Genomic DNA, 14,736 nt, shown 5'->3' on the forward strand with positions numbered 1-14,736 from the left:
ACTCTGAAAACATTAAGCTAGGTGAAAGAAGCCAGTAACAAAAGATCACATATTACATGACTCCATTCATATGAAATGTCAAGAACAAGGATATCTACAGAGACAGAAAGGAGATTGATAGTTGCCTATGATGGGGTTGAAGTTGGAGGAATAGGGGAGTGATAGCTAAAATAAATGTAGTTTCTTTTTGGGGTGGTAAAAATGTTCTAAAATTGTGGTGGTAGTTGCACATATCTATGAATACACTAAAAACCACTGATTTGTACATTTTAAATGGGTGAATTATATACCATGTGAACTATATCTCAATAAAACTGCTTTAAAAAACTGGAGAGAGACAATTTCTCTCATATCTGCTTAGTAAATATTTAAAATACTTAAAAGTATACTGTTCAGTAAAGGAGGCTACTGTGTGCCGGAAATGTTCTATTCAGTGATTTGGGTGGTAGCGACAAAGGTGAACTTATTTTCTGGCAATTACTGGTGTACTTTACTGCATGCAAGTCATACAAAGTCCATAAAAACATGCCGTGTTGGTGATGGTGTGGATAAACAGACACTCTTATCTTTGTTACTGGGGATGTAAGTTGATAAAATCTCTTAGGTATGTAAACTGACAAGTTTATAAACAATAAAAGGTACATATGCTTTGATTCCAAAGGTGTTTAGTACTCACATGTACAAAAACCTTTACTGCAACCCTGTTTGTTATAGGAAATGTGTGAGAAAACTCTAAACATCCATCAATTGGGGCCTGGGTAAATAAATTATGGCATAATTACACCAGGCATGGGGGAGGGTATAGCTCAGTGAGAGAGCGCATGCTTAACATGCACAAGGTCCTGGGTTTAATCCCCAGTACCTCCGTTAAAAAAAAAAAGTTAATATAAATAAATAAACCTAATTACCTCCCCTCCAAAAACAAACAAAAGAGAAAACACCAGGCAATACTATATAGCTGTTTAAAATAATGAGGCAGATTTACATGTACTAAAATGAATCTATCTCCAAGCTAGAGAATTACATGGAAAAAGCAAGGTGCAGAGCTGTGTACCTGTATATATAGTATGCCATCAGTACGTGGGGGAAAAAAAAAATCTAAGTGGGGGGTAACTATTTACACACACACACATTACCCCAGAACATCTCTGGAAGGACATAGAAGAAACTTGTAATAACGGCTGCCTCTGAGGAGGGAACATGGGGAAGTAGGAGACATACCTTTTACTCTGTGCCTTAAATAAAAGATGGATATATTATCAATTCAAATAAATCTAATTCTTCTAACGTAAAAGTTATGGTGCTTCTACACAGGTGAGCGCCACTGAGCTTTTAAAGATTAAAATTCTGAAATGTTTGCTATAAATTTTAAAATGTTTCCTATCTCCCACTTCAAGGGTTTAATTAAGTCATTAAGTTGTGATAGTAATACTAAACAACTACTTACATCAACACCTCCAAACAAGTCAAAAATATAAGTATTTGGATAAGTGGTTTCTTGGGTAAGTTTCCTCTCTTCAGTAACAAATGCCATAGCCTCCATGGAGAGAAGAGGAGAAATTTCCTAGTTTAAAAAAAGTATACAGAGGGACATTTAGCTTTTGTATCCAACACAAACCAGACACCAAAACAACAGCTTGCATTTTAGTTGCAATTTGAATTCATGACAGCCCCAAAACAGCAACACCCCCACCCCACAGCCAAATGAACCATAAAAAAAATAATCTTACAGAAAAGCTGATTGAATAAAATTCGTAGTAAGAGCAGTAATAGCTAACCTATTAAATGCTTATTATGTACTAAGCATGGTTCTAAGTACTCATATCCTCACAACCCTATGAGATAACAGTAACTTATCAGCCCAATTTTACAGATAAGGAAACTAAGGTACAAAGAAGTTGTCAATGTCACACAGGGTATATGACAGAATCAGGACTTAAACCTAGGAAGTCTGGCTCCAGAGTCTGTGCTTACAGAAGGAAACAGAATGCTTCTGGGTGACTAGGAGATAAAGTAAGACGAACACAAGACCCTACCCACCATGCTCCCTCCTCAGGAACTTTGAGGGAGATGGAACACACCGGGCTAGAGCAATGACTCTCACACTGTGCTGAGCATCAGAATCATCTAAAGGGCTCCTTAAAACCTAGACTGCTGGGCCTCACTTGCAGTTTGATTTAATAGGTCTGGGGTGGAGCCTGAGAAAGTGCATTTATAACTAGTCCCAAGTGACGCTGCTGCTGCTGGTCCAGGGACCACACATAAAGAAAAAGCAGAACCCTCTCTTACAGATAACCTGTGAGAGGCCAGGCACCAGGCTTCTGTACTTCAGCCCATTTAATTCTTATAATAATTCAATGAAGTGAGTATAGTTTTACCAATATTACAGGTGAAAAAAATCACAAAGTTGTGCACGATCACATAATTAGTAAGTGACTGAACCACTTCCTCTGGTCTTCATTTCTCTCATTTATAAAACTAGGATGTAATTCCTGCTGGTAACATAGTACAGTGGAAGCTGGTTTCAAGAGTGAGACAAATCTGGGCTCATCAAACAATAGCCATGTGGCTTTGTGTAGGTTATGCTGAGTCTCAGTTTTCTTAGCTTTTTAAAAAGGGAAGACATCTGGGTTTGCCTGTTCAGTATCTCTTTTTCTCTTCTTTAGGTAACAGCCCCATTTCTGTGGAGAAACATGAGGCCACACACAGATGCCAAGAGAAGAAATGGACAGCCTAACTTTATACGGCCCCTGAATTCACATCTGTGCTCTTCAGGTATGTGAGAAAATAAAGGGTCTTTTTTGCTAGTCTGAGTGGGTTACTGATACCTGCAATCAAAGTATTCTGGATAAATACAAATAATCCACCTCACAGAGTTACCATAAAAACTAAATATGCCTGGTACACATAAATTTCAAATAAATACTTGCTGAATGCATAAAGAAATGATGATCACATGGCAAGCTCTCACAAATACTAATTTCCTTCCTTCATCTATCCCATATCTCAGACACTTTGTAGGAATCAAATGAAAATGTGTAATTCTTTGCAAAATGTCCTCAAACAAGTGTAAGGCACTATAACTGTTTCTATCTTAATTAGACTATAAGAAGATCAAGAACACAAAACATTTTCTTATTAAATAAACTTTTATTTGGGAATGATTTCCAATTTATAAAAAAGTTGTATAGACAAAACATCTCTTCTTAAAAGTAGAGATTAAACTTATTTGGTCCTATTATATCTTAGAATGACTTATTATGTGATATAATAATCAGAACTTCACCTCTGAAGAACAACATTATATAGTTTCATTATGATCAAATATAACTTGCATGGGTTTTAACTACAGCTAGAGCTGCTGATCTAAATTCAAAGTTGGACTCACCTCCAACAAGCTGAAATTTGGATATAGTAACCCTAGACCTACTGAATCAGAAACTGTGGGTAGGGCCCAGCACTCAATGGTTTAATAAGCCTTCCAGGTGATTCTGATACACACTCAAGATTGAGACCTGCCCTGCATGTCTCTGCACTCTTTCATCCCTCTCCCAACCATCAAGACCAGTCCCTTCATCTTCTTATGTTAGTCAGAGTTACCAACAACCATAAGGCCACTTCCTTGAAACTTTAGCAATATGGGGTCTTTTAAATCCTGCTCAAATAGAATGTCATCTCTATCCCAGGGCACAGGCCTCCCAAATTAAGCAAGCACTGCCACAAAACAAGCATAAATAAAACTCAGAAATATATACACAGGGAACTTAATGGTGGTGGGATTACAGGTGGTTTTTATTTTTTCTTTGCACTTTTTCTCAACTTCCCAAATTTTCTACAGCTTACGCAATACAAACAGGCTATTTTAAAAAGCAGACTGAAGGGGAGAAAAAAACTGACATCTTCTATCATCTGGAGGCCTTGAAAGCAGCCCCTCCAGGGCCCCTAACAGTTACCTTGAGGATGTTTTGGCACTCAACAAAGTCACTGTGGAGGTGGCTGGTTGCGTACAGCTTAAGGAGCAGCTGAGGAATTCCACTCCATTTGGACTGTTTGTCCCTCTCCGTCAAAAAAGTCTCAGTGAACTGTAAGTCAAAAGGAAAAAAAAAGGATCATTTTATTGGCGAGGAAAGAACTACTAGCATGTATGGCAAAGGAGAGCAGCTGGCTCCCAAGCCCACCCAGGACAAATAATTCAAAGGTCTCTTTCTAGAAACCTTCAAAAGATCCCCTGCAGCCTAGAAGGTAAAAGTCCAGCTCCCTGTCTGTGATACATATCCTTCCTATTCTATCACCCACTTTCCTCTCTAGCTTCATCTCTTTCCCAATGCATACTCTAGGCTCCAAACGTACGTCTTCCTGCCTTTCTGCACGTGCTCTCCCCCTGCCACCTGTAGGGGGAAACTAAAGTGAAGGTGGAGGCAGTAAACACACATATATACAGCTGACCCTTGAACACAGGTTTGAGCTGCACGGGTCCACTTACAGGAAGGGTTTTCTTCAATAGTACATACTATAGTACTACACAATCCGTGGTTGGTTGAATCCACAAGTGCAGGGGAACTGCAGGTTTGGAGGGTCGACTCTAAGTTATACACGAATTTTCAACAGTGGAGAGTCAGAGCCCCTAACCCCCTGTGCTGTTTAAGCCTCAAATGTACTACCACAGAACATCTCTAGATGTCTTCCCTACCTGGAAAACTCCTTCTCCTCCCTGTCTTTTTTTTTACTGGGAAAGCTTTTTCTACTTCAAAATGCAAGCCAAATCACCAGAAATTTTCCTTGATAGGGCTTCCCCTCTCCTTTCTAAGAGTCTGGGGCCTTATCTAATAGTCATCCTAGTGTATCATAATTACTGGTTCACTTGCCCACCCCCTCCTACAGACCACAAGCCCCTTCAGGCTATATTTATTGTGCACACCTTTCTCTCAAAGAATGCAAGGCACAGAGCAGTAAATCAGTAAATGTTTGAAGGCACGAGCAATAGTCTTCTAGTCTAATGACAGGTTCATTAGTCAATATGGCAGCTTCCACTAACACATTTGGGACATAACATTAAAATGCCAGAGTGAATTATTTTCATGTACACTTGTCCCTCTATGAGATCAAAAGCTCCTTGTAACTGTTATTACAGGACATGTATGTCTTCAATAACATCTTAGTCTATCCTGATGCATATCAATCCTATGATCTTAGACAAGTCCTATTATCCTTCTTGAGCTTGTAAAAATAAGATAATACAGGAATAATGAGATGTCTGTCAAAGTAATATGTAAAGGGTGAACCATAGGAAACTACCATCTCTGTAGGTCAAAATGATTATCAGAAATTTTATATACTTCAAGCAAGTTCAAATCAAGGCAAGCCCCAGAACAATGAAAAAATATCTTTCCTTGAATTCAGAAAATAGAAAGCAATGATAGTTTTATGGGACTCAGCAAAAGCAGTTCTTACAAATTTATAGCTATAAACATTCATATTAAATGAGAGAGATCTCATATTATCTGATCTTCCACCATGAGAAACTAGCGGGAAAAGGAGCAAACCAAATCCAAAGCAAGCACAAGAAAATTAAGATCACTGTAAAAATAAATGATACAGAGAACAAAAAAAAAAAGAGAGAAAAATCAACAAAATCAAAAGTTGGTTCTTTGAAAAGATCAGTAATATTGAAAATAGTTACATTGACCACCTTACACTGACTCAAATTGTTACATTCAGTAATGTAAAAGGGGTAATACTACCAAGCTTAAGGAAATAAAAAAGTCATTACATAATGACAGGAGTCAATTCTCCAAGAAAACAACAATCCCTAATGTTTATGTACCTACCAACAGCACAGCAAAATAGGTAAGGCAAAAACTGATAGAACTGCAAGGAAAGATAGACAAATCCACTATAAGTTGGACTTCAACACACTCCTAGTAGGCAGAAAATAATTAAGGATATAGCTGACTTGAACTACATTATCAATCAACTGGATATAACTGAACTTTACAGAATACTTTATCCCACAGAAGCAGAATACTTATTCTTCTCAAGCTCACATGAAAATTCACCAGGAAAGACCACATTCTGGGCCATAAAACATACCTTAACAAAATTTTCTTAAAAACAGAAATCATACAAAGTATGTTCTCAGACCACAATAGAATTAAACTTGAAATCAATAACAGATAGTTACAAATCCCAAAATATTTGGATATTCAACACATTTCTAAATTACATACGAGTCAAAGAAAAAGTTTCAAAGAGAAATTTTTAAATATTTTTGAACTAAAGAAAAATGAAAATATAACTTATCAAAATCTGTGAGATGCAGTAAAGGCAGTGCTTAGAGGAAAATTTATAGTACCGAAAGCATGTATTGAAAAGAAAACCTAAAATCAATCATCTAAGCTCCTACTTCAGTAAACTAAACTCAGCAACTTAAGCCTAATGTAAACAGAAGAAAATAATTATAAAAATGACAGCAGAAACCACTGATATTCAAAGCAGGAAATCACTAGGAAAAACTAAGGAAACCAAAAGCTGGTTCTTTCAAAAATTCATAAAATTGGTAAACCTCTAACCAGGCTAATCAAGAAAAAAAAGAGAAAAGACATAAATTACTAATATCAGAGATGTAAGAGAGGTACATCTATGTTCACTGCAGCATTATTCACAATAGCCAAAAGGTGGAAACCAAAGTATCCACTGACAGGTGAATGGATAAACAAGATGTGATATATACAAAGGAATATTAAATGGTATATTATTTAGCCTTAAAAAGAAAGAAATTCTGATACATACTACAACATGCACGAACCTCGAGCACATTACACTAAGTGAAAGAAGCCAGTCACAAAAAGACATATACTGTATCATTCCACTTACATGAGGTACCTAGAGTTGTCAAATTTATAGAGACAGAAAGTAGGATGATGGTTGTCAGGGTCAGGAAGAGTGGGAAGAAGCGGAGAGAAATGGGGAATTGTTTAATGAGTACAAGGTTTAGTTTTCCAACACAAAGAGTTCTGGAGACCGACTATACAACAATATAAATACTTAACACTATTAAACCGTATGTTTAAAATGGTTAAAATGATAAATTTATGTTATGTGTATTTTTACCACAATTTAAAATAAATAAAACAAGCATCACATTATTGATCCCTTTAAATATTGAAAGGATAATAAAAGAATTATATGAACAACTCCATGTCCACAAATTTCATTACTTAAACAGATCATTCCTTGAAAGACACAAACTATCAAACTCACATGAGGAGAAATAGGTACACTGATAAGCCTGTATCTATTAAAGATACTGAGTTAATAATTTAAAGAATGGGCAAAGTCTCTAAGTATATATTTTTCTGAAGAAGATGTAGAGACGGCCAATAAGCGCATGAAAAAAATGCTCAACAGCATTAATTATCAGAGAAATGCAAATTGAACTCAAAGTAAGACACCACTTCATACCAATGAGGATAGTTATAATTAAAAAGACAAATAATAGTAAGTGCTGGCTAGAGTGTAGAGGAATTGGAATCCTCACACTCTGCTGGTGGGAATGTAAAATGGTGCAGCTACTTTGGAAAAAAGAGTTTGGCAGCTTCTCAAGAAGTTAAATATAGTTACCATATGACCCAGCAATCCAGGTAGGAAGCCAAAAGAAATGAAAACAATGTCCACACAAAAACTTGTACACATAAATTCATGGCAGCTTTATTCATAATAACCCAAAAGTAGAAAAAAAAAAACTAATGTCCACCAACTGATAAACAGATAAGTAACAAATGGTATACCCATATAGCAGAATATTATTTGGTGATAAAAAGAAATGAAGTACTAATACTTGCTACAACATGGACAAATCTTAACATTATGCTAAGTGAAAGAAGCCATCCGTAAAAAGCCATACATTATTTGATTCTATTACTATGAAATGTCCAGAATAGGTAAATCCATAAAGTCAGAAAGTAGATTAGTAGCGACCTAGGGCTGAGAGGAGGTAGAGGGCAGGAATGGGGAGGGAACTGGGCAGTGACTGCTAATGGGTATGGAATTTCTTTAACGGTGATGAAATTTTCTAAAATTGACTGTGGAGATAGCTACTGTGGAGATAAACTTCATGTATATAGTAAAACCATTGACTTGTATACTTTAAATGGGTGACTTATGTACTATGTGAATTATATTTCAATAAAGCTGCTATAAAAATAAATCATGGACATAAGTAACTTTATGGGGTGATGTAAGTGATGTAAATGTTCTAAAATGACTGTGGTAATGTTTAACTATAAATTTCCTAAAAATCACTGAATTGAACAGCTCAATGAGTAAATTTTATAGTCCATAAATTATACCTTAATAAAAGCTCTTTTAAAAAAGAAACATTTAAGATTTCTGGTCAAGATGGCAGAGTGGTAGGACCACGAGCTCACCTCTCCTCATGACTACAACAAAACCACAACTGAATGCTAAACAACCATTGAAAAAAAGACTGGAACCTAGCAAAAAAGATCTTTTGCAACTGGAAACATAAAGAGGGAACCACAGCAGGATGGTAGGAGGGGTGTGTTTGTGATATAATTGGGCCCCATATCCCTCGGGTGGGCGACCCACAAGCTGAAGATTCGTTAAGTCACAAAGGCCTTCCCACGGAGGTGAGAGCTCTAAGCCCCATGTCAGGGTCCCCAGCTCCAGCCCTGGCATTGGGAAGAAAAGGAGACCCCAGGACATCTGGTTCTGAAGGCCAGTGGGGCCTGGTGCCAGGAGCCCCACGGGACTGAGGGAAAAGGAGAATTCATTCGCTTGGAAAGCGTACACAGAATCTCGTGTGAGCCAGGTCTAAGGGCAGAGGCAGCAATTTCATAGGAACGTGGGCCAGGCCTGCCTGCTGGATTTGGAGGGTCTTCTGGGGACGTGGGGGATGGCTACGGCTCACCCAGGGGACATAAAAGCTGGTGGTGGACATTATGGGAGTAGTCATCTACATGAGCTTCCCTGGAGGCAGACATCTTGATTGGATCATTAGCACCTGAGACCTAGCCCCACGCAATAGCCTGTAGGGAAGCCTCAAGCCAAACAACATACAGGGTGGGAACACAGCCCCATTCATCAGCAGACTTCTCAAGCCACAAAGGCCCTACACACCAGAGGTCCAGGACCAAGCTTCACCCAGCAGGGGGCAGGCACCAGCTCCTCCTGCCAGGAACTCTGCTTAAGCCTCTAGTCCAGCCTCATCCCCAGGGGCAGATACTAGAAATAAGAAAACATTAATCCCAAAGCCTGTGGAAGGAATCCACAAACACACACAAAGATAAACAACATGAGGTGGCAAAGGAGTATCTCCCAGGCCAAGGCACGAGATAAAATCCCAGAAGAAATAAGTGATGAGGAGATAAGCAATTTACCTGACAAAGAGTTTAAAGTAATGATGGTGAAGATGTTCAGAGAACTCAAGAGGAGTAAAGATGCACAGAGCGAAGTCTTTAGCAAAGAGCTGGAAAATATAAAGAATACCCAAACAGAGTTGAAGAATAAAATTCCTGAAATGAATAACACACTAGAAGGAACCAGGAATAGACTAAATGAGGCAGAAGAAGAGATCAGTGAGCTAGAAGACAGATTAGTGGAAATCACTACGGCAGAACAGAAAACAGAAAAAATAAAAAGGAATAAGAGAACTCTGGGACATGAAGCACTCTAATATTTGCATTATAGAGGTCCCAGAAAGAGAAGAGAGAGAGAAAAGACCTGAGAAAATTTTCAGAGAGATACTCATTGAAAACTTCCCTAATTTGGGAAAGTCACCCAAGTCCAGGAAGTACAGAGAGTACCACACAGGATCAACTCAAAGAGGAATACATCAAGGCACACAGTCAACAAATTGACAAAAATTAAAGATAAGGAGAAAATATTAAAATTAGCAAGAGAAAAGCAACAAATAACATACAAGGGAACTCCCATAAGGTTATCAGCTGATTTTTCAGCAGAAACTCTACAGGTCAGAAGAGAGTAGCATGATATATTTAAAGTGATGAAAGGGGAAAACTTACAACCAAGAATACTCTATCCAGCAAGGCTCTCATTCAGACTTGATGGAAAAATCAAAAGCTTCACAGATAAACAAAAGCTAAAAGATTTCAGCACCACCAAACCAGCTTTACAACAAATGTTAAAGGACCTTCTCTAGTTATCAAAACGTAAGAAAAGAAAACAAAAAGAAGAAAGAGAAAAAAAAAAGACCTACAAAAGATTGCTTTGGCTGTTCGGGGTCTTTTATGGTTCCTTATAAATTCTGGAATTGTTTGTTCTAGTTCTGTGAGGAATGTTGTGAGTATTTTGACGGGGGTTGCACTGGATCTGTGGATTGCTTTGGGTAATGTTGCCATTTTGATAGTGTCGATTCTTCTAATCCAAGAGCACAAGAAATCGTTCCATTTCTTTGTGTCATTTCAGTTTTCAGAGTATAGGTAACCTCCTTGGTTAAGTTTGTTTCTAGGTATTTTGTTCTTTTTGATGCAATGGAAATGTTTATGTCAGTTACAAAATTCTGGTTTTTGAAGTGAAAAAAAAGTGAATGAAGGGCTGCAAATGGCAAAGTATCCTTCTTTCTTATGGGTGAGCTGTATTCCATTACATATATGTATGCTGCATCTTCTTTATCCATTCACTTGTTAATGTGCACTTAGGATGTTTCCATATCTTGGCAATTATAATGTTGCTGTTAATAGCAAGGTGTACATATCTTTTTGAATTAATTCTTATTTTGTGATTGGCTTTATTCCTTTGATAACTATGTAAAGCTAAAGCTCTAAACGTTCTTAGAAACAATGAACAGTACATATATGTAAATTTAAAAATACATGTGCAGTGGAAAAAAAAAAGTGCTATCAAGCCACGAAAGACATGGAAGAAATTTAAAAGACATATTACTAAATGAAAGAAGCCAGTCTACAAAAGGCTACAAATTGTACAATTCCAACCAAATGATATTCTAGAAAGGCACAGCTACAGAAACAATAAAAAGATCGTGGTTTCCAGGAGTTTGGGGAGAGGGAAGGAGGGATGAATAGATGGAACACGAGGGATTTTCAGGGCAATGAAATTATTCTGCATGATACTATAGTGGTGGCTACATGTCATCAAGCATTTGTCAAAACCCATAGAATGTACAATATCAAGAGTGAACCCTAAAGTAAACTATGGACTTTGGTTGATAATAATGTGCCCGTGTTGGATCATCGATTGTACCAAATATGCCACACTGATGAGGGATGTTGAAGGTAGGGGAGTATGTATGTGTGAGTGGAGAGGGCTATGTGGGAACTCTCTATTTTCTCCTCAATTTTGCTGAAATTGCTCTAAAAAAATTAAGTCTATCAGATAACTTCAAAAAAAAAAAGGCAGAGACGTGGAGGAAGTTGGGTTTGGGGGAGCCATGAGGATCTCTATGGAAAGAGCATTCTAAGTAGAAGGAATGACAAATGGAAAAGGCTCTGGGGCAGGAGCATTTGGGACGAGTTCAAATATCGGGGTGGGAGGCCAGTGCGGCTGGAACACGAGCAAGTCTCCCTTGCCCACATGCATACAAGCCAGTCTGAGTGCCACCTCCTGGTCCCCTCTGCACCCTAATTTGCCTGGCCTGAAGCCTCCCCAACACTTCTCCCTGAGTTCGACACAGTGATGCTCTGCCTGCCCCTCCCACTCCCCGGAAGCAGTTACTCCAGCACAAAACAGGATGTGGTGTCACAACTGGCCATTCCCATTTGTCACCGGGAGAGTAATACACTGCACCCTAGTTTGTAAAAGGATGTACGTGAAGCCACCTCACCTACTACTTACTGCGTGAGAAACTGTGTGCACAGAGGGGTCAGCACCCTGTTGCCAAAGTGCCAAATCCAGTCTGATGCCTGTTTCCATACAGCCCGGAAGCTAAGAATGGGATTTACAGATGAACACTTACAATTGATTTGATCTTAGGGAACACTAACTCTGAACCCCAAATGTAAGCAGTTACTTGGAATAGTTAGCAAAATATTATTATAAAAAAAATTCCATTCTTCTATTAGTACACCTGCATAAGAAGAAAAAAATAACACTTAAAAAAGGAGAGAAAAAGGAACAAAGAAGAGGTGGGACATCTAAAAAGTAAATACTGCATTAAGCAAGTATATTTAAATCCCCAAGTATTAGTTATTACATTAAAAGCAAATGTACTAAATGCGCCAATTAAAAGACAAAGTTTGTTATACTGCTTACCTAATAAACAAACGTCTTATAGAAAGGCTGAAAATAAAAGAACAGGAAACAATACACAATGCAAACATCCACCAAAAGAAAGGTGGTATAAGTGTATTAAAATCAGCATATGAGACTTAAGGCATAAAGTATTACCAGAGATAAAGACATTTTATGACAATAAAATGGTTAACTAGGACAATCTAAACAGTTCTAAATCTGAGTGTACCTAATAAACAAATCCATAACCATAGTGGGATATTTTTATAATTTCTCTCAGGAACTGATATAAACAAAAAACTAGTAAAGATATATAGGGTTTTAACACAATTAAACAAAATGGACCCACTACAGCACTACATCTGACAGCTACTCTTATACATTCTTTGCAAGTACACAGAACATTTACAAAATGACAAGTTGTTAGGCCATAGAGCAAATTTCAGCACATTTAAATGAATCGAAATACAGACTATTTCAGTGCAATCAGCCTAAAGTCTGTAATAGAAAGATAACTATAAAACCCCCATATTTGGAAATTAAGAAATACACTTATAAAAATGCATAGGTCAAAGAAGAAATCCAAGCACAAATTTGAAAATATTCTGAAATAAGTGATAATGAAAACACTACATGTCAAAATTTGTGGGGTGCAACTAAAGCTACGACTAGTGGTCAGATTAAACTTGATATCAAAACCTGCTGAAAGGAAAATTATAGGCCATTCTCACTCATGAACATAAAAGAGGAAGAATCCTAATAAAAAAATTAGTGAATCAAATTCACCAACCCATAAAAGGGATGAAATTTTGTACCAGAAATTCAGATTTGGTTTAATACTTAAAAATTTTACTCAGTGTAATTTATCACATTAATAACACAATGGAAAACAATTATATGAACATCTCAATTGATGCAGGAAAAAACATTTTGATAGACTTCAACATCAGAAACCCAGTAAAGAAGTGAACTAATAACAATATCTACAAAAAACCTTCAGCAAACATCATACTTAATGGCTAAATGTTTAAGCCTCTCCCTCTCAGATCAGGAACATGCCACTTCAATTCACTGCACTAGCAGCACAGCAAGGCAAGCAGATAAAAAAAAAAAGATTAGATGTAAGATTGGAAAGGATAAAATAAAACCTTTATTTGCAGACAATATTTGCAGATGATTGTACACATATACAATCCAAAAGAATCTAAAAGTAAAGTCATAAAATATAGAAGCGATATAAAAATCAGTCTTGCTTTTTATATTACAGCTACTGCTAGAAAACACAATTTTAAAAACACTATATACAATACCATCAAAACATGTCAAATGCCAAGGAATAAATCTAACAAGAGTTATGTAAGACCACTTCATAGAAAACTATAAAACATTATCAAGAGAGATGAAAGAAGACCAAACCAAAGAAAAAGAGGGGGGAAGGGCAGCGGAGGGAGAACAAATGTATTGCATTGAAAAGACTGAAGGCAATCACGATTAAAATTTTGATGTAAAAATGTACAAGTTCATTCTAAAATGTATATGGACATGGCAAAGGGCCAAGAATAGTCAAGGAAATCTTGAAGATAAATAGAAGATACTCTTCCAATTCAATATACTATAACCAAAATCAACACATAAAAATCACAGAAAATAAGACAGTGTGATATCAGCATAAGGATAAAAGGGCAGACCAGTGGAACAGAAGAGACGGAAACAGATGTGAAAACAAACACTAAAGAGCAATGAAGAGTCTTTTCAATAACAGGTTAACTAGCTATCTATGTGGAAAAGCTCATCCCACACCCCAAAATAAATTCCAAGTAGAGCATATATTTAAATGGAAAAGATAAAACAATAAAGCTTCTAGGAGATAAATAATCTTCATGACCTTAGGGTAAGCAAAGATTTCTTAAACAGAATACAAAAAGCACTAACCATAAAGGAAAATAGCGATACAATGAGTTGTGTTAAACTTAAGCACTTCCGTTCACCAAAAGGTATTTTTAGAGACTGAAAAGGCAAGCCACCAAATGAGAAAATACTTGCAAAACATCACTACAAAGGGCTCATATCCAGGAAATGAAAAGAACTTCAAATCAATAAAAAAAGAAAAAAGAAAAATCCCATTAGAAAAATGTGCAAAAGATTTTAACAGGCAATCTAGAACCGACGAAGTCCAAAAGGCCAATAAACTTCTGAAAAGGTGTTTAACCTCATTGGTCACCAGGGAAACACAAACTAAAACCATAATGAGATACCACTGCACAAACACTAGAATGACTAAAATTAAGAGGACTGGTAACATCATGGGTTAGCGAGAACATGGAACAACAGAAACTCACATACACTGCTGGTGGGACTGGAAATTAACACAACCACCTGGGAAACTGTTTAGTAACAGTTAACTGATGCTGAACCTGCGTATATCCTATAACCCAACAATTCTACTTCTAAGTATATACCCAAAAGAAATTGTGCATATAGGCATTAAAAGACATGTACAAGAATGTA

General features: G+C 37.1%; 1 protein-coding gene across 2 annotated transcripts in view; it reads right to left on the minus strand.

Annotated features, from left to right (window-relative positions):
- Positions 1–14,736, minus strand: part of TRPC4AP (transient receptor potential cation channel subfamily C member 4 associated protein) — a 61,906-nt gene that overhangs the window by 39,677 nt on the left and 7,493 nt on the right. For both annotated transcript variants that reach the window (XM_072944097.1, XM_072944096.1), the window contains exons 2-3: positions 3,954–4,082; positions 1,448–1,564 (exon numbers count right to left, since the gene is read on the minus strand). In XM_072944097.1, coding sequence (XP_072800198.1) covers positions 1,448–1,564; positions 3,954–4,082 — 246 coding nt within the window. The remainder of the gene's footprint in view (positions 1–1,447; positions 1,565–3,953; positions 4,083–14,736) is intronic.

Source organism: Vicugna pacos, chromosome 19, assembly GCF_048564905.1.
Source record: "Vicugna pacos chromosome 19, VicPac4, whole genome shotgun sequence".
Lineage (NCBI taxonomy): Eukaryota > Metazoa > Chordata > Mammalia > Artiodactyla > Camelidae > Vicugna > Vicugna pacos.